Source organism: Pezoporus flaviventris, unplaced genomic scaffold (genome assembly GCF_033815535.1).
Source record: "Pezoporus flaviventris isolate CSIRO_AGI_PZ_B2104156 unplaced genomic scaffold, CSIRO_AGI_Pfla_v1 ptg000031l, whole genome shotgun sequence".
Taxonomy (NCBI): Eukaryota; Metazoa; Chordata; class Aves; order Psittaciformes; family Psittacidae; genus Pezoporus; species Pezoporus flaviventris.
In genome coordinates, this window is record NW_026892579.1 from 66,483,790 (window position 1) to 66,504,413 (window position 20,624).

The 20,624-nt window shown below is 42.0% G+C and overlaps 1 protein-coding gene across 5 annotated transcripts in view; it reads right to left on the reverse strand.

Annotated features, from left to right (window-relative positions):
• Positions 1-20,624, reverse strand: part of VRK2 (VRK serine/threonine kinase 2) — a 69,686-nt gene that overhangs the window by 30,459 nt on the left and 18,603 nt on the right. For all 5 annotated transcript variants that reach the window (XM_061461643.1, XM_061461640.1, XM_061461639.1 and 2 more), the window contains exons 8-11: positions 15,540-15,672; positions 5,033-5,153; positions 2,441-2,499; positions 552-733 (exon numbers count right to left, since the gene is read on the reverse strand). In XM_061461643.1, the coding sequence (XP_061317627.1) occupies positions 552-733; positions 2,441-2,499; positions 5,033-5,153; positions 15,540-15,672 (495 nt within the window). The remainder of the gene's footprint in view (positions 1-551; positions 734-2,440; positions 2,500-5,032; positions 5,154-15,539; positions 15,673-20,624) is intronic.

The window sequence follows — 20,624 nt, forward strand, 5'->3', positions numbered from 1 at the left end:
ATAGAACACGATAGCTGCCACTTCCCAATTCAGTGCCAGCGCATCACATAGTGCTGCATACCAATCGCACAGTTAAACCCTAGGATAATGCCTCCTCCCCATCAGTGGCTGCAGGAGGGTGAAGGCAAATGACAAAGAACGGTTTGAAAGGGAGAAAATGAATTAAATGCTTTCACTAATAAAGGTAACTTTGCTTTTAATCTGGAGCGAAGGAAAAACGTGGCATTCGGGCTCATCTTCGAGATGTTAGCGAACAAAGTCCTTGACTTCCCCATTATCCTGAAAGTAAATCATTCTCCACAGACCTACCGCTTTGAAGCCAGAGGCTGTAGGTCAAAAGGGCTCATGACAGTTCTTCCTCCTTAAGGGCTGACATCCCAGATTTTAGCAGAGCCAGGGGAAACAGGAATTAACAAACATGGTGTATTTAAGGCAAAAGAACTGCTGTGTCAGTCTCATTTTGAGATCTTAAACTATTTCCTCTCCTGCAAAAGAAAAGGCAACAATCAAACAGGAGATGTCAGAAATAATCCCAGAACTGCCTGCCTTACTTTGGACACTTTAGGAGCAGTGTGATTCCGTGTGCACGCTGGAGCGGAAAATTCCAGAGGGCCATCATAGAGAATTCCACTTGACTCCAGTCCATCCAGCAGGATTTTCTTGAGCACTTCATACTTTGGCTTCTCATCATACGCTAAGCCACAAACACATGCCAAGAATTTGGAGAGTTCACCTGTGGAGCATATTTTAATGTACAGTTCACTTGGTGTGGACTTAGAACTTCAGAAAGAATTTCATGCCAAAATGGATGCAAATCCGACACTGGAAATGAGATGACACTACTCAGGACACAGGCCTGACAATATCTGATCATGTTTGGATGCGAAAGGAAAAGAAGACTTGGGTAAACAAGGTAACCCTTACGGATAAACAAAGAAACCCTTAAGGGCCGCATCTTGTCATGTATTAATTCATGTAGCACCAAAAGTTATCCAAGGATAAAAATTAATCAAAATACTTTATCAATATTGATAGTTGTGTGTAAAATAGAAGCATTTTATATTTGATAGGTTGTAATACCCCTTTAAATATTAACTACTGTCAACAGCACTTTTAATCTGCATAGATATTGTACTTCAAATGCTTTGGAAAAAAAACGGGTGTTGGTTTTTACTTCTAATACTTGGGTTTGAGATTGCATCCTAAAGCAGCAGCATTATTTTGCTGTCATTACCAAATGGTTCTAGACAGGGAGGCCATTCAGGTTAGATATAAAGGAGTTCTCTACTGTGAGACTGCTGAGGTGCTGGCAAAGGTTGCCCAAAGAAGTGATGAACACTCCCTCCCTGGCAGTGTTCAAGGCCAGGTTGGACAGAGCCTTGGGTAACATGGTCTAGTGTGAGGTGTCCCTGCCCATAGCAGCAGGTTGGAACTGAATGATCTTAAGGCCCTTCCCAACCCAAACCGGCCTGGGATTCTATGATTCTATGAATGGGCAGAAATAATGCTGGCAGGAGAAATGTACAGGGAAGAATCAAACTTTTCTTTCAGTTGAAGACCCACATGTATCCTAAGATTCGAGAACAACACCAGATATTAGCATCTGGTAAATCCCAGAAGTAAAAATTTGTTAAATACGTATGCACATCATGGATATAGTTTATGTAATAGATGATGTGTTCCAATAATTCCTGATGAGAATAATGTTGACAAAATAAGTGAATAAATCCCAAAGGGACATTGACTTTTGAAGGAAATTTAGGTTTTTCCCTGAAATACTTCAGTGAAGGAAGAACAAGACAAACCATCCATTCACTTGCTTTTTCACTCTGAATACTGAGCAATAAACCTTTTGTAGACAGTTGCTTACTATTTCCATACCAACAGCTACTTCTGTTTCTAAGATAGGCACTGCTCCCTCACACCTTGAATTACACATGGCTGAGGTCCCTTATGTCACTCTATGGCACGCACCACAGATGAGACTGATGAAGCTTTTTTATACGACCTCACACTAGGGTTGAAAACACAGCCCTCAATGCCTGTTTCATCTCCTTAGTGCTTGTTTATGGGATAATGCAGGAAAGCAGCAGAAAAAGACTTCCTGTGACACATTCCAAGCATCTCCTATCAGTAAGCTAAATACAGCCAGTGCAGGCTGAATCCTTCTCTTGGCTAGGTATGGGTAAGAGTGGCGTACACAGGCTTGATGGGAAGAGGTTGGTTCAAGGATGCCTTCCGCTTGCACACAACAGTTTGCCATACTGCACCAACTCAGGCTTTAAGGTTCAAACCTTTGCAATTGATGTAAGTGAAGACTTTGTTAACTTTGTGTTACTTTTACTCTACTTAATCTTCATCCCCCAAACAGAGTAAGACACTGAAGTATTTTCTGTAACAGGCTAAAGAGCTATGTGGTACATAGTGCAAGTACACTTACGACAGCTGCTTCCAGAAGAATCCCATTCCATCACTGAATCTGGGAGCTCATCCATAAGCCTGAAACAACAGGAGAGTGCAACAATTTAATGTGGTTTTGGAGCAGGTGATTCTTCATTTGGGATTTAGGAAGACAGCAAGTCTCAATTCCAAACAGAGTGGACCTCCGGGATAGCTAATGATTCACAGGGCTGCTTTTAAAACAAAAATCTCCTTTTACCAGCTATAGTTTTAACTCTTTGGAGACTGCTGATTTCACCAAGATGGGCTTACAGTCTGCACTTTAACATGAAGTTTTTCTTTGCAGCTCTTTTAAGCTTTCTAGACAGATAAAGCAGCATCCTTGGAGCTGAAATGGCTTGTTCTGATTTCAGCTCAGTGATTAATGTCTGTATTTTGGAATTTAAGAGGCAGTACTGCTCTGCCTACAAGTCATTTGGCATCAGGTCCTTTCTGCCACGCAGCTCATGGGTGATGGCTGTCAAAATTACAAACAGGCCTGACAGGGCTGAAAGGGGAGAGGGATGTTAACTGACCTCAAGCTCCATGAACTTCATAAACCAAAGGGCAATGCCACTGGTGTACTTCCTATCTACCCAGGAACAGCAATAGCCAAGAAGGATGGTGCTAAGAATCAATCACACCCTAAAAGCAAATGAAGTAACAGCAGCTCTCGTCTTTGTGTAAGCATGAACCAGAAGCATCTCCTAGGCCTCTGGGCACCTGAACAAGCCCCCTTGCTCTGAGGAAGTGAAATTATCACCTATTAAAGGATCCCTCTGTTTGTTTAAAGGAGCCATAAAGCTCCACCAATAAGTAACAGGGTGCATCCTCTAATGCATGAAGTAGGGGTACACTGGGTAATAACTTTCCCTTCAGTGATCTGTTGTTTAGTATCAGCAACAGAGAGTTCTATTTTGGGGAAATGAAGCATTTAAATGTTTTCCTGTAACCTAGCCTGAATTTCCATTCAAACAGAGCCTCTCCTCTAATTATTGCATAGCACAAACATTTCTGCATTCAAATATACCAGCAGACCTTAAATACCCCCTGAGCAATGCCCAAAGCTTTGGCAGCATTTCCTCATTGCCCCAGCAGTACATGGAGGAGACTAAGAACTTGCAGTGAAGTGATGAGGAGATAACTGGTGAACAGCAGTTGGAGGCTCTGCCCTGGCTCCTGCCTTTCACTGCATCCCATCTTCCAGGCCCAGCTCCTTTTCCTTACCATCACACAGACTCCACAGCAAAGGTGTGGCATGCTCAGAAGCAACTCAGATGTGATCCTTAATGTACTTACTAACTTCGGAGCAACTGGATACACACACATATATATCCAGGTATCTACTTCTGGCCTTTAGAAACAGCATTGGCATTAAAAATGATGATAAATAAAAGGGGATGGCCTGGGCAAATGACCTAATACCAAACCCATAATTCATTAGATTAACAGGGTATTTCTGACAAACAGAATCTCTATCATTTTCTGTACACCTCCTGGAATCATTTGTTTGCCCAGCATCCTGAAAAGAATAGGAGCTTAAGGGTTAACCACAAGGGAAGAATTAGCAAAACAGCTTGATTGATTAAATTGATTTAACATTGAATTGTGTAAGTGTTACCTTGCAGGGGGTTGGGTAATGATCAGAACTTCTAAAGGAGAAATATTAAACATAACATGCGATGTCAACATTTACAGATGCAATCTGTATTATCCACCGTCTGCAGGCTAACCTTTCTCTCTGCTGAGAGCCAGTGCCACACTGAATTTGCAGATTGATTTCTGTGGCTCAGCTATCCCTATTGTGTACCTCTGTTGTGACTTGCCCTACTTAAAAGTTTGCTGCCTTCTCCAGTTGTGATGTTACATTTACGGGTAACTACTCTTCTGTTGCCTTCTACAGGCTGCACTGTACCACATGCAATTAACTCTCTCGAGTCCCAACTGTGAAAGCAGAGAAAAGAAAAACTACTACACTCCGTTGCTTTAGTAAGCTCTAAGTAAGTCATGCTGGGACAAGGGAAAGATTTTAATCGAGTTCTCTAGCATTTTGGCATTTAATTGTAATGGCAGTAGGCTTATGTAACATGAAAAACCTACTTAAAAACAGCTGAAAAATAGTATCATACAGAAAGTTAAATAAATTGGATGCACATGTGGAAAAACTTCCAAGCGATGCCTGTGCTATAGTCTCTACAAAGCACTCACGAAGTTCAATGGGAACACACAACCACCCTCTGGATGTGCAGTAAGGCCTGCACTGATTCACAAATGTTTGCTTTAAAAAAAGAGCATTATAAAATACACAGCAGACAAAATGAGTGTGTGCTGTGCATTTGAATTTATCATCTCTCCATAGCAGTGCACACAGGAACATGTGGAAGAGGGTATAACACACACAGAGGTCACATTTTTAACTGCTTCTAACATCTCTCTGAACTAAGGGATATTGTTTTAGCTTTTGTATATTGTTCAGCATGTAAAGGTGTCTTTTCCTGACCTGTCCTGTTAAGTGATGCTGCTGCTGCAGGGTTCTAGGGTGATGTGTGTGTATATGCACATATGTGTACATGTGTGTGCTGTTTAGTTTTACCTTGTTTTGGCAGCCTGGACAGCCACAGGGTCCTTCAGGTTCTGTTCCCAGGGCAGCTTCCCACACAACCATTGCAGCATGCAGTAGCCAAGGATTTCAAGGTCACCTCGTCTGGATGGGGCTAAAGGGATGGGAAAGGGCGGGGGGAGGAAAGGAAAATAAAAAAAAAATAACAGAAAAGAAACCCCAAAAGATGAAGAATATGAACCTCTTCTTAGGAAATAGAAAAGTCTTTTGATTGAACTTGTGTTGATGAAATATGAAAAGCCAAATGGGCAAAGTGTTTTGTTTATTCAGCTGTATTAGACCTAAACCGCCCCGGCATTTGGCCACAGGCCACAGACAGGCAGTGACTTGTTGCTGTTGAAGTAAGGGTCAGTTTCCTCACCTCCTCCAACTTCATCCTTCCTCGGTCTGGCCTGTCACATGGACTTGATCCCCATGGCCTCTGACATGATCCAGACAGCCCATAACTGAGTACCAACACTTTCTCAAAGAGCCAAGCAGTAAAACAAAGAAATAAATGTCTGCTGCTAAATTGCTAACACATGTTCCAGGAAGTCCATGGGGTCCACATTGGTCATGCAGGGACCCTGTGAGTGCAGACTAAACACTGATGGCCTTTCCTGTTCTCCTACAGAGCTATTTGAACTTGGAAGATATGACAAAACTGCCATCTAGTGTACATTTACACACCAGAGTAGTCTGCTTACAAGCACCACGAACGGTTTAGAGTCGGAGCACAAGCTAAAGGACACTTGCTGTTTAGCAAGTCCTGTGTAAACTTACTACTACACTTCCAAAAAGGAACTGGTTTCAAGAACAACTTACTCTCATTTTGCACACCCCAAACAGATAACACTAACTACAGAACAGATATACAGTAGATATCATTCGATCCAAAATTAACCCCATCCACAATCATCATCTGTGCAGAAAACCAGGTCACCGAGTTAATCTATTGATTAACTTCTCCAAGAGAAAGAGGAGAAAAAAGTGATACCAAAAGAATTGCTATTTCTTGCTGCTATTCACAGGAAACCAACTTGAAAGACCTGAGCAAGCAGGATTGCTGCTCTATTTCTTTGTACACATCTGACTTGCAGCCTGTAGTGTGCAAGTCAAGACCACATGGAATATGCCAAACCAGAGGCCGTTCATTGTGATTAAAACCAGACAGAGGCAGAAGTTCAATTTATGCTTTTCCAAACTGGATTTGCACTTTCCAGGAAGGAAAGAAGATTTCAGATTCTTTCAGTACTTTTTGTCTAGTGTAAAGACTAGTAGTTGAGCACAGTGCTGTTAATCCAGCTGTAAACAGATATCATATTTTATGGGCCTTCATTAAATACATTCCAGAAAGTCACTCAGCAAACTTATCTTTTAATTTAAGAAGTCATCTGCTAAAAGCTACAGGGCCAACACATTATAACTGCTGCTTGTTACCGTACACACATTATTGTAAAAGCAGATTAGTTCTTCTACATTCTCTATCTTAACTGCTATTAGACGATGGGATTATTAAAGGCCCTTCAATCTAACAGAATGCTGCACTGTCCCTTGGGTGTCATCTGTTTTCTGCACTAGATTCAGCAACATCCTAATGCAAGACTTGGCTCTCGTATTAAAATAAAAACACAATCTCTACCTCTTGCTGTTCTGTAGTGATTTCTTCAGCCATAAATCTCCTGTTAACTGTGGAACAATTCCATTCATACACATGTGTTCACAACTCCCTTTTCCATCATGGCAATTCCAGATTATAACCCTATCAGCCAGCATTTTTTTTTCATACAAGGCTTTTCTGGTACCTGCTTGTGCAGAACAGGCTATAGAAAGTGACCTTTTGAAGTCCAAGAGAGTGGACCACCTTTTTACCCACTGAGGTGCTAACTGATAGGAATCTGTAACTGATGCTAAGTCCATTATTTTTCAGAAGCTCACCCAAGATACTTCATTTTCTGACTAAACAGTCCCCAGAGAGTAAAGTTTCCTTCACAGTCAATAGTTTGGATGGGACTAATTTACCTCCTCACTCCCGTGCAGTCCTTCTAGCCATTTCCTGACTAACACCAGCCCAAACCCACTGGAAACAGGGAGATGTGCACAGCTAAGACTTTACTAATACCTTCCTAAAGCCACAGTAGTCAGCTGGTGAAAAAGAAATAAAAGGTACATGTAACTAAGCCATACATCACTAAAAAACAAAAGGGGAAATGTTTTACAGAGAGATGGAGAAATCCAGTGTCACTTTATCTCCCAGGTCACTGCAAGTGTTACTACACAGAGACGTTCACATGTGGTTTTCATAGACAGAACCACATGAAAATGTCAGTGTTTGATTATTTGACTGTACGAGCATAGTCTTTCTCTCTGCTTCTTTGTCAGCTTGCTGATAGAGATGCTACTTCCTCAAGTTTTGAAATCATTTAGATCCTTATTATAGAAGTATTCAACTAACTGATATCTAAGGAATTAATATTATCTATGAACAATAGAAACATTCAATTTTCACCCCAAATACAGCACTAACACATAGGTTTCAACTGTAAGTTCACTTGCAGAAAGAGATCTGCTAATACAATTGGAGGGTACAGAACTTCTGATAAACATTAAGTGAGGGAAGTCAGTCTGGTTTCATTTTACATGTGATAGCCATACAAAAACGAAACGATTCTGCTTTATAACTTGTCACCACTAGAAGAATAAACACTCAAAATAGAACTTATTTAAATCAAATTCTCTTCCTTTGCTGTGGGTTAAAACCTTGGGGTTTTTTTTCTTTCTTTTTTAATAGATTTTTGATTTCTGCTTTTCTATTCACCGGGAATTTCTTTATTATTATTTTAGTCTCATATTTAATCCTATTTAATGGGAGCACATTGGTGATATTTTATTCCACAATATTTTTATAGTTTAATTTTTTAATTTGAAGATTTAAGGCCTGATTCTGCCCTCACTCCTGCCAAGATAAATCAGGAACAGCTCCACTGAAGTTAATGAATTAACAACCACGTCAATGAAATCAGAGTTGGGCCATAACTAGTTTTATATATATCACAACCATACACTCAAGGTGCAGGAATGGGGATCAGTGGTAACTCAGAACCCCATAACTGAAGCAATTCATCCTGAGAAGAAAATATATTATGTATCTCCATATAGTGGATTTGGCAGCTCTCTGAGCCTTAATTTGGATTCATGTTACTAGAGATGAAGAATGATATCACCCCGACCACAATGTGCTCTCAAAAGTACCCTGCTCCCAAAAACTCATCTGAAACCCATGTGAAAATTGGAGTTTTCCTTTCCAGCCCTTATTAAACTAACTTTCTCAAGCTTTTTGTAAGGCTCTAACGAGTGACAGATGAAATGTTCTTCTATTATTTTTAATTAGCACTGTTACATTATAATTTCACCATTAGTGTTGCTTTAGATTGGAAGCTTTTCATAAAAAGGATCATTTCAGTTGCTCATATTGCATCTACATGCAGTGGAGCCTCCAGTTCTCCCTGGCATTACAGCATACAAATTCATGTTAATGCACAAACAAATATAACTCATACCCATAGCCATTAATCCAAAAGCCCATAAAGGAAAGGAGTGTTAACATGACCATGGAGAAATACCATTATGTTAAAAATGCATCACCACAATGTTTTAACAAATGAACTGAAAGTGATATAATTTCTTTACTCAAGGTTGAGGTTCTTATAAAAACAGACAAATACAAGACTATCAAAAATCAGTGTCTGTATTAGGGGAAAGAAAAAGGAGAAGACCAAAAAAGCTAATGAAGTACTGCTTCCCAAATACAAAACTATCAAAAATCAGTGTCTGTATTAGGGGAAAGAAAAAGGAGAAGACCAAAAAAGCTAATGAAGTACTGCTTCCCAAATACAAAACTATCAAAAATCAGTGTCTGTATTAGGGGAAAGAAAAAGGAGAAGACCAAAAAAGCTAATGAAGTACCGTTTCCCCAAGGAACTGGTCAGTCTGAGGAGTTCACTGCAGCAGGAGAGTGGCTAATTGAATAGAGTGACTGGAAACAGGGAAAAGGTTAGATAAATATAGTTAAATTTATGATTCATTTTAGTGCTTGGATGCCATTCTGTGCAGTGTTATCCCTTCTCAGGCAGGGCAACTGCCAGCAGGGGATGGGAACAACCTCTCCTCCCCTCATGTACAGTTCTGCACCATTAGCTTGGCACGCTGCTGGAGTACTCACTGACAATAACCAACACCACGGAATGCTGAAAGGAAAATCCAGTGCAAACATGGTGTCACCACAAGTGGACAACATCTCTCCCAGAGAACCCAGTCTGGGATGTGGCAATGAGTCACTTCTCCTGTGCCAGCTGTGGTCTCCCTCCTAAACTTGAGTCCCATAGATGTACACTCAATTGGTCACACAGCTGGTGGGCAGGAGTTCCTGCAGGGGTTCACATGGAGGATACAACCATGGCTCCCTAGCACTGACCATGCCTTGGTGGTCACAGAGGTGCCCTGGTGACAATATCAGCCTCACAGTCCTGAGGGGTCACTCATCTCAGACAGCATCAAAGCTCAAAACCAGCCTGCACATCAGCACTGGCCTGTCAGATGCAGGAGGCAGTGTCAGCACAGGAGCTGGATAACTCGTTTCAAGAGCCACAAAAGCTGCAACACTACTGCTGCTGTCCTGCCTTGAGCAAGCTCATGGGCACACAGAGACCTCAGCAGGTCTTGCAAGCCACAAGTTCCCAAACTGTGACCCCCGAGCCTCCCCAAAATAGCAGAGCTTTCCTGGACAATCACAACAGCCTAATGTGCAGACACATGCCCAGCAACCTCCAACCAAGCAGTTACACACATCCACTGACCAGCAAATCTAACTGCAGAGCCTCCTTGATCTTGCATTTGCTCTGCTGCAGCCACAACAGAAGAGTGCAGCCAGCAGCAGAATTCTCCTCTCAACATGGACAGAGAGTGAACAACCATCAGGATTAGTGGAATGGGATGCTGAAAGGAAGAGGGCTGAGATCCTGATTTGGTGAGAAGGTTATGTAGAGGGAAGGTTGGGAGATGCAAGGGAACTTCACCGTGACATATAGATGGGAGATAAAACGGTGGTGGCAAGAGATGCAGGTACCTGGTCGGAAGCAAAAGGTTCCAAGCTTGCAGTAAGGAGAACATGTGGCAGGAGAGAGGGGACAGGAAGTTTTACTCTTCTTTCATGTCTGTGTGGCAGAAAAGAAATCACAAAGGTAAGGGGCTGACAGGCTGGGGCTGGCAAGCAGCTGTGAGATTCCCAAGCTTTCTGAATTCCTGGTGGAGAGAGTGAGAGGCAAATTCAAACAGTCAATTCCCAGCCACACTCCTCAGTTGTGCTAGAAGCTGTGATGGTCAGCATCTTATTTTTGCTGCTTCTAGACATTCTGGCAGGACAGAGTAAGCCTACACTGGTGGGTATAGGAGCCTATTAAATCATCTCCCTGCTAAAGCCTGGCTCTTCTTTCCCTTACAATGACCTCGTGCTCCCTCTTTTGCTGGGCACACATTTCTGATGCCACACTCAGAAATTGAAATATCTGTGTATTTACTTCACACTGCAAAGTTCTACCCGTGGTTTTTTTGCAAGACCAATGATATTTTCCTTTTATTTTTAGGATTTACAGTTTGTCCTGCACACAGTCTTTGGGAAGCACACACCAAACTGCAGCAAATCAATAATTCATTTGACCAACAGAAAAATCCAGCAGGCTCCCTCTGAATCCAAACTATACATGGACAGATGCCAAATAAACCTCTTGATCCAGAGCCATTTAGAGCTCTGTTCTCTGGAAGCCACGCAGGCTTAGAAGGAATATGTTTCCAGGCATAGGTGTTTATATTCTTGCACATCCTTCCTCACAAAATGAACTCCCAATATATTCTAGTCAACCCCTGCACGTAAAAGAAAAGGAGAAATGGACAAGCATCAAGCTATGTTTTTCACATCAAACAGCAACAGTTCTGTCAGACCAGTGGGGAAAACAAGAACAAGCACTGCAGAGTTTTCCCCACCATCAGCCTGATGCCTCATTGCCCTGTTCAAACACAGTGTACAAGCATTTGGATGAACCTCAAGGAGTGTGTGCTGCACTAACCCAGTGTGAGGAGCATGAAGAACTGGCTGAACTATGGCATCAGATACAGCTGCAACTGCCTTCCCCAACACAGGAGACGAAAATACACTTTTGCTCAATGAAATCAGCTCCCACAAAATGTATTCACCAGGTCTGAAGAAATGACAACCGGTGGTCCTAATAGAGGCAAACGTGATCAGACATTCTAATTACCCTTAAGTTTACCAAGTCACCACTACTGTCTTAAGCAGCTTTTACTATATAAGATATAGTAACTTATATAGGCATAAGTTCTGCAAGGATTTGGGCAGATCCATCTACCCAATGTGAGAGGTAGCACAAGTGCTAAGAGTTACTGTGAGACGTCGTGAAAAGAAAGAAGAGAGTCATCTTGCAATCGATGGCAAACACAAATATATGCTGGAGGGAATTCAACATAGACAGTTCATACTCTTATGTTCATCAATGATAGCAAATTAAAACTGGTCTTACACACTCAATGCACAGGACTGGAGTATTTAAAAAAACCTCAATATGTTAAGCGCAGTATATCTCCAGAGAAATTAGGTATTGACTGCATGCCTCACTGAGTAGAAAATCTACAAAAATCCATAGGAGGCATTGATCCAAATATTACTTTTTAACACTAACTATGTAACAATTTTTTATATCTGTACCCAGTGTACATTTAATTCTCTTTAAGTATCAATCAAGAAACAAAAATGTAAGATTGTTTATACAGTATGGTCATTTCAAATGAATATGATGAATACACTCAAATACTGCACTAAAACTCACAGTGCAGTTGGGCCATACAGAATTCGCAGCAAAATAAAAAGGTTTTCAATTTGAAATCCTCACATGTTGGTTGCAATGATATCTAGCCACCAAATACAGGAATGCTGGTGGTGTGGGGCAAATCCTGTGGCAGAGCCCAGCTCGGGCCTGACTTGGTTCAAAGTGAGCTGTAGACATAGGGATGTAACTGAGGTTGCAATGAATACTTGTACTTCCACAAGTCTTGAAGCCCCCAGACAATGGTACAGAGGAGCCAGCCTGTGGAGCCCACACTCACTGTGCAGAGCCCTGCAAAACTGAAGCCAAAACCAGCATGAAGAGCTGAGACATGAGGCAGGGCAGCTGCTCCCAGCCTTTCCCAGCTCAGGGGAATTCCTCTTCAGCTGCAGCACAAAGTCAAGGTTGCCAACACCATCAGTACACACCAACACACACTAAAGTGACTTGTTTGGAGACAGCAATTTACCATCAGTCACCACAGGAATGGCACATTCAATGCAGCCCTTACCAGAGACTGCTAGAAAAACGTGGACTACTGCCACCCAAAAGTGCTACCATGCAGTGGGTGCTGGCAAGAAACTGTCTGGATCTCACAGGACTGCATATCCTCTACACCTGATGAACTCCCTGGAGAGCTTGGGGAATAAATAGACATGCAGCTGAGTTAAACTCCCAATTCAGCTAGGGAAACACCAGGGCTGATTTAAATTAGTGGGAAGTGGTTGCATTTGATTGGCTTTATGCAAGGAGGTTATCAGCTTCAAGCATTGCCAAGAGGCACTTTTGAAAGCAACAAATTCATAATTTTCTTTTAGGTTTCAGCGTGTACCTCAAATTGCTGCATTCAGGTAGCTACTTCATGAGCAAGTCAAAATGTTCTCATTTGTCTAGCTCAATACAGCAACTGGAGCTCTTCAGGGGTTTTGAGGCTTGAGATATTTATGTTACTACGTACATTCAGGAAATGCCCTCTAGAGAGGATCTCATTTATAGAAAATTACATTTAAAAATTACAACTACATTGAAATATAAGAATACTCCACTCTGAAAAACTGGGTAACACCAGGATGAAGGCTGTCTATGCACTTCAATTTGCCAGGCTTTAAACACTTTGAGAAGAGCACCCCACCTCACTTGGTAGCTGAGACTGTGCTGAGACTCAATCCCAAGTCAGGAGTACAGGAGGTTGTTGACCCATGAACCCCTTGTCGCAGCTGCTGGACGTGGTTTAGAATCCTGAAACATCTCTGCAACTCTAAACTTCCCGACAAGAGATGAGACGAGGGAAACCAGTCCCTGTGTTCTGCCATCTGGACCTGCGCAATCTGCCCTGGGATGCTGAGAGACCTGCTGTAAATGGGAACAGGTAATTTGACCTTAATGGATTCAGGCTGTTACAAGGGCAAAGCTGAAGTATTCAGTGTGAATAGTTTGGATTCTCTGCGACATGCCAGATACCACATGATGTTCTGCAGGCTCTTCCAGCAGGAGCATCACACAAATCTGCAGATCTTCTGTTTGCAGCTATTAACAAGCAAAAAAATTTCCTGTGTAAGATAAGGATTAGCTCCTTTCAAGCCATTTTCTGAATATTTTATTTTCTGGAATCTTACACTTTCCACCAATTCCATCATGGTTTTAGCTATTTGAGGGTGTATTCTAACCCACAGATTACAAAAGACAACAACTTCACTCACACTTGCATGTACACACCTTTTGTCACCCATCTCCCTGCTCTTTGAAATTAAAGGAACCATCTGTCCTGTAATCACATACCCATCAACAGACACCTGCCCTCTAGCAGCTACAAGTATCCAGCTGCCAAATCCCAAATATTCCAGCTTCCACCTATTGGTCAAACAGCATCCACAGCAAATACTGATAACACAGCCATGTCGCCCACACTACCACAGAAACCAGCCAGAGTCACACCTCCAGGAAATCCAGGAAATGCGTGCTTGGGAGGCACAAAGAGTCCGAAACAGATGTCCTCTTCATGGAATTGTTTGGGTTGGGAGGGACCAACCATGGGCAGGGACACCTTCCACAAGAGCAGCTTGCTCCAAGCCCTGTCCAACCTGGCCTTGAACACTGCCAGGGATGGGGCAGCCACAGCTTCTCTGGGCACCCTGTGCCAGTGCCTCAGCACCCTCACAGGGAAGAGCTTCTTCCTGAAGTCCCATCTCAATCTCCCCTCTGTCAGTTTAAAGCCATTCCCCCTGTTTTATCACTACATGCCCTTGTAAACGGTCCCTCTCCACCACAAAATATTTTGTAGCAGGTGAAATTGTGCAATTGTCTCGGCAACAAATACTTGACAGTCTTATTTCATTTTTCCTAATGACCAGAGTTAAACGATTGCAGGTTTTAACAGCACCAGCAAATTATCAAGACCCTCTACATTACATGGTCAATGGTCCTTTTAATAGAAAAAGCAATAATACACAGTTGTTTGTGCCAACTAAAACTCGTTAGAAAGTATTAGTTTAAGGTAACAGTTCAGCAGCTATTAACAAGCACAAATTTCTACAGTTATCACTTGTGACATTATGATCCTGGCCAAGCTGGCAGCACAAACTCATTCCTTTTGTTTCAGGAGATCTTTGGGGTAAGGAGGTGGGGAACAGGGAGAAGAAAAGTTAACAAAAACACCATTTCATAGCAAGAGTCAAAGTTTTTCAATAATCACCATTTTTTTCACTAGCATAACATTAGAATTGACTTTTTGTCTTGCTGACATAGCAACTAAGAAAGTTGTGTTGCATTGACCATATTGATTGTGAACAATGCAGCCATCAGTGGGACTTTGCACCATATATATTTTCGATATTGACCTCCCATTCCCTTTTCCATGGCTCTATGGGTCTGCTATTGGATTTGGACTGCAGTGTAATAAACAGCTAAGGTTTAATTAATGGTAAATGAATACAAGACATAGGTTATGACTTTAACTAATTAGGGAATTGTTGAATTAAGTCTGCCTTGGAATGCAAGGCAGTCCAATCAATATCCAATAAAAGGACTATGTATGTAATTTACCTGCAAATGTGTTTCCAATACCATCAAAGTGAGTTTAAATAAGTAAGATATATGAAAGGCTACTGGAAAAAGATTTCAAAAAGTTAACACTTTATGGCTTCAAACCAGGTTTTTCTCCTCGCAGAAGGAATGTCATTGTGAAATATCCTCTCATAACACAGATGGTGACACTCAGACACAGCTCTCCCTAAAGGACAGTGCAGGCTCGGAGCATTTTTCCTTGACAGTGCAGCATTAGCGAATGTCTCTGTCTTTACAGCACATAGCAAACCCAAACCAGTACTCCCAATATGAACCAATTAGGTTTAATGGCAAGCTCTTCTTGGGGCATTTTTGTCCACCTCCCAGTACCATGCATCCTGCAGCCTTTCAATTGTACTTACACTGCTCCCCTTCCCCCAGCAGCCCTGGAGAAGCATTCCCAGGTACAGGAAGAGGTCACCACACAAGGGTCTGATCAACCCTGAGCAATCCCCAGGACTGCTTGTACTGTATACATCAGCTCACACAGCCTGATTACTCATTCTGTAATCACTCCTCTGGAATAAAAAAAGGAAACCTACCTACTCCCTTGTGGGCATCTACGCTGGTAAACTCTATTGTCCCATTATGGCCCTTCCTAGGATTTTCCTGATACTGTTTGTGGTTCCCATTGGGACAATATCTGTAGGAAAGTCCATAATCTGCAAGATAAACCTGGAAGACATGAACAGACAAATGAATAATGCTTTTGTCCTTTGAAAGTATAACCTTTATAATTAAGTCTTAAGAAACTGATAGGTTAAGGACAGCCTTAGATCTAAATTTTATTAAACCAAATGGTGCCTCAGAATAAAATATGTACATCTGGGGGCTATAACAGCTGCCCTCCCCATTTAAATCCTTCCACTACTATACTCTTATCTTATTTCAGAGTCGAGCTGAATTTCAGTCTTTTTATTTTGTTCATAAGCTCTCTCCTCTCCAGGTGGGCATCTAGACATCATAAAGTGCAATATGCCTTTTATATACCCTCACATTGCTTATGGGACCCCTTCCCCTCCTTACTTCAAGGCACATACACACCCCAGTTCACACTTCCCATCAGCTGAGACTGTGCGACTTCAGAACAGCAGTGACACTTGAAAGCCAGAGGAACGGAGAGGCAGCAACTTCCCCTAGCACTGCTACACACAGGGCCCCAGCACTGACAGGGACCATGGCCACAGGGCTATTGAGCTTTAGCCTGACAGCAGCCTCCTCTTTTTGCGTGTCACTGTCAATAACTTTGTACTGACAGCAACTATTTAAATATAAAGGATAAGATAAAGCATAACAAACTATACCCTCCACCCCAAAGAGCAATCTTAATTAATCATTTTTAATAAGTTTTAAAAAAGCTACAGAGCCAGACTTCACTCAAAGTTACTCTGAAGGAAATCTATGGAGCTAAATCAGTGTAAAGTTAAAACTTAGGGCTCCCACTGTGTATACTGCAGCATGTTTATACATTCTGCCACATGGCTTTAAACTAAAAGGGGGAGATTTAGGTTAGATACTAGGGAAGAAATCTTCCCTGTGAGGGTGCTGAGGCGGTGGCACAGGGTGCCCACCCAGAGAGGCTGTGGTTGCCCCATCCCTGGCAGTGTTCAAGGCCAGGTTGGACACAGGGGCTTGGAGCAAGCTGCTCCAGTGGAAGGTGTCCCCGCCCGTTGCAGGGGTTGGAACTGGATGAGCTTTAAGGTCCATTCTATCTCAAACCATTCTGTGATTCTAGGATTTACCTTTCCATCCTGGCATAGGTAATTTTTATTCCTCAAGATGCTTCACTACCTAAATAAGCTGGGGGAGGAAACCCCTCAGTTCTGAAAAACGTATCTTGGATATGCACTTGCATGTTCTTGGGAATTAACTGTGAAAGATGTGAATAATGGAAGTAAAGCAAAACACTATAATCAGTAATAACAATGGGGAAAAAAAAAGGAGCAATAAAACTGAGGACAATCAAGTAATGCACAATACAATCACCCACCACCCACTGACTGATGACCAGCCTAAGCAGTGATCAGGGGCTCCCAGCCGACTTGCTGCCGTTTCTATACTGAGCCTGCCATTCCAAGCTCTGGAATAACCCTTTGGTTAGTGTGGGTCAGGTGTCCTGGCTGTGCTCCCTCCTGGCTTCCTGTGCCTCTCCTCACCGGCAGAGCATGGGAAAATGAAAAGTCCTTGACCCAGGGTAAGCACTGCTCAGCAAAAGCTAAAACATCAGTGTGTTATCAACATTACTGTCATCCTAAACCCAGAACACAGCATTTGACCAGCTACGAGGATGAAAATTTGCTTTATCCCAGACAAAACCAGGACAGTTCTGCTGCTGCCAGTGAAGACAATCCCAAACACCCCATCTGGCCCCTACACCTCTATTTCTCTGCAGACATAGTGTAGGCAGTCCTGCAGCTATGGCAGTTCTGCCACTCACATAATTTAGATCATTCCAGTCTATGAAGTTGAGATTAACCATTACGTTGATGCTATACCCTCCAGCGGGGTGGACTTAATACATGCACATGGGCAATTACTGCAGCGCCGCTGACAAGCAGTAACTTGTTGAAAGCAGCTGGAATTTAATCACAGTCTGTCCACTCCCCAATATTCCATAGGTTATTTTCTCCCTCTGTCATTCTCACACTCCCCCCTGGCTTTTGCCCCCTACATTGACCACTTCTCACATTAGGTAATTGCTTTTTTTAATAAATATCCAAGTATGGTACTTTCAGTTGGGAAAAAAGTAAATGCTACAGATTGTTATTGTTTTGCCAGTGGAAGTGATCTCTGGGGCAAAAGCTACATCATCAGAAGGCACACAGAGATCATTTCTACTAAATCACATTATATTAGAAAGCAAAACTTCTTATCTGAACCTTAGTTTTGTTCCCTCTTTAGCTAAAGAACAGTTTGTCCTACAAGTCTCAAATAAACTCTTATGGCACTCCTTTGTAATTGAATTATATCACTCGTGGTAGGAAACAAACAAATGAACAAAAAAACCCTCAAGAAAACTTAACACATTATTTTGGAGCACATTCTGTTGAACTACTGATTCCTGTTTGTGCTCGAGGCAGCTTCAAATCCTGGGACGGCTGGTCTCTTGGTTTTACTGTTTCTGCTGCAGGATCTGTGCTTATTTGGAGCGTGTAAGCTGGGATGCAGAACTAGCTTCCTGCAGGGTGATGGCTTTTAAGATTGCAGATGATGTTTTTCACCTGACAGACTATGCAAACTGTGATACAAGATTAAAGACCATAGGCATGTTTAGAAAATCTGGGACAAGGCATAAACTTTGTCGAGTTGACCGATTTGATTTTCTCCTGCATCCTTTCTCCTGTATATTCCTGATGCTCTGTTACCTGTTGTAATCAAGCCCACAGTCAGCATCAGAGAACTAATTTAAACTACCCTAATATCAAGTTTTGAGAGACTTCAGCATCCTTTGTGGGCTGGGAAGGAAAGAGCAGGCTAGAAGGTGCATCCCTCCCAGGCTAAGTGGTACATCTTGGGTTTTGCTTGACTTCAGATTTCCAACAGGTACAGTTGACCAGATACAATAAGATGAAATAGAGCGGATTTCAACTTTCACAAATTCAGGCTGTGTCTGTTAGAAAAACCAATACAACCAAAGCATCTCTGCCAGCTCTCTGGTTGTGTCTGCCTGGGAATGCTAGTTTATGTGATAGACACTCCCATATGGCAGCCCAGCCTTGGGGTCTTTCAAACTAAATAGCAGGGCATCTAGAAAGTAGCCACAAACATTTGTGAGTCAAACTTGAACTATGTAAAAGAGCTACCAGTTATCCTACAGATAAATCACAGTTACTGTGTACTCTTAATCTATTTTTAAGCGAGAGATTTGCTTTAAATACTCTCAGTAGTAGCATCAGCAGAGCAGTTTTAAATTCATACTGAAAAAACCCTCTAAAAGTGTGAAGTAGCTTTAGGTTATCTTGCCTTGGCTGGTGGTGGCAAGATCTGAAAACCAAGAAGTAATTTCCCCTTAAAGCCACTCATACATGACTGTAACACCATCTATGACAGCACCGCAGTTTGCTCCAGAAGTTGGTCATGAGAGTCATTGCCCAGCTTCCTTCTAGTTGAGCCATTTATCACTTCCATAACTTTCACATCAGATCTGTGCCACAAACCTCTCAAGGCAAAGCTTCTTGGCCACCAACAAAAATCAATCCCCCTCAGCCTGTACAAAACCAGCAAAGCACTGTTACAACCTTGCCACAACCATTATCAGAACAACTACGTTCTTTTAAATTACCATTAATTTCATTTCATCAATTCTCATTATAACCCTTTCATCATTAAAGAGATATATAGTTCTTTATAGCTAGTTGTCACTTTTTGATAATGTAACATAGCATGTCCTTCCAAATTTGCTCAGAACATGGGGGTCGAGGTGGTAATGAAATTGTAGGCTGCTCATAGAATCATAGAACAGTTAGGGTTGGAAAGGACCTTAAGATCATCCAGTTCCACCCCCCCTGCCATGGGCAGGGACACCTCCCACTAAACCATATCACCCAAGGCCTCACTGTTGCAGGTTTTTTAAGGGTATGGGGAGGGGAAAAGAAGATTAATATTAGAGTATATAGAGAAAATTAAGTCAGTGTTAGTATGTGTTTCAATAACAAATATTTTTCATCTGCTTGCCTTTTTTTAGGAACAACAAAACAAGAACAAAAAAACGGGACAAAACATATGCAGAGTCAGATAAACAAGACACTTGAAACAAGAAGTGGTAACATGGATGACGAAGGTGCAACAGTGACATAAGCCTGGAACAGCTGGGTTTAGCTGTGTTACCCTGCACACTCCTTCCCACACAGTGACTTATTTTAACTCCTGTTTTTGTTCAAGTTTCTCTGTTTTACACGTCCCAGCTTGCACTAGACTCAGCTGTGCTTAGCACAGTCTGTTATTAATAGATTTTATTACAGATCAGGAGCCAGATTTCTAAAGTCTTCACACTTAATTCCATGCAAACAGCCACACAGGCACGAGTAATTATTGATGTGCATGAGCACCCAGCCATAGATTCAGCGTCCCCTTGTCCTTCCTGGGCAGGACTCCCTCATGGTGTTTTACATCTGAAGTGCTAAAAATCTGCTAAATTTATAAAACTCTTGCAAATTGCATATGTTTTGATATATCTATAAACTCCACTGATCTGGGAAGCCATAAGCCTGGCACTTGGGATTCTCATGGCATTCTCGAAGCACACATAGCAGGAGACTTATTGCTGAAAAGATAACAATACAGTGATTTTTTTTGTACATTTGCTTTCCAGTGGTTCCATTACTCAGCTTATGTAATGTGCTGTAAATAATTAAGTAGATACCTACTAACAAGAGGCAGATTGGTTGCTAATGGCCGTACTGCTGTCAGCTTCAGTTGGACACTGCACTATAAAAAGGGTAAAGGCAGACTGAAGTCTATCCTGGGAGAGGAAGTCTGAACTATAGTCTTTGGGACAGAAATAGCATCTTCCACAAAACAGCAGTCAAGGAGGAGAGCAGGTTAAACAAAGGGAAGTGGCAAAGAAATCTTCTGTGACATGGCAAGTCCTGATGCTAGGATCAACTGAACTCCAACTTATTTGGGGC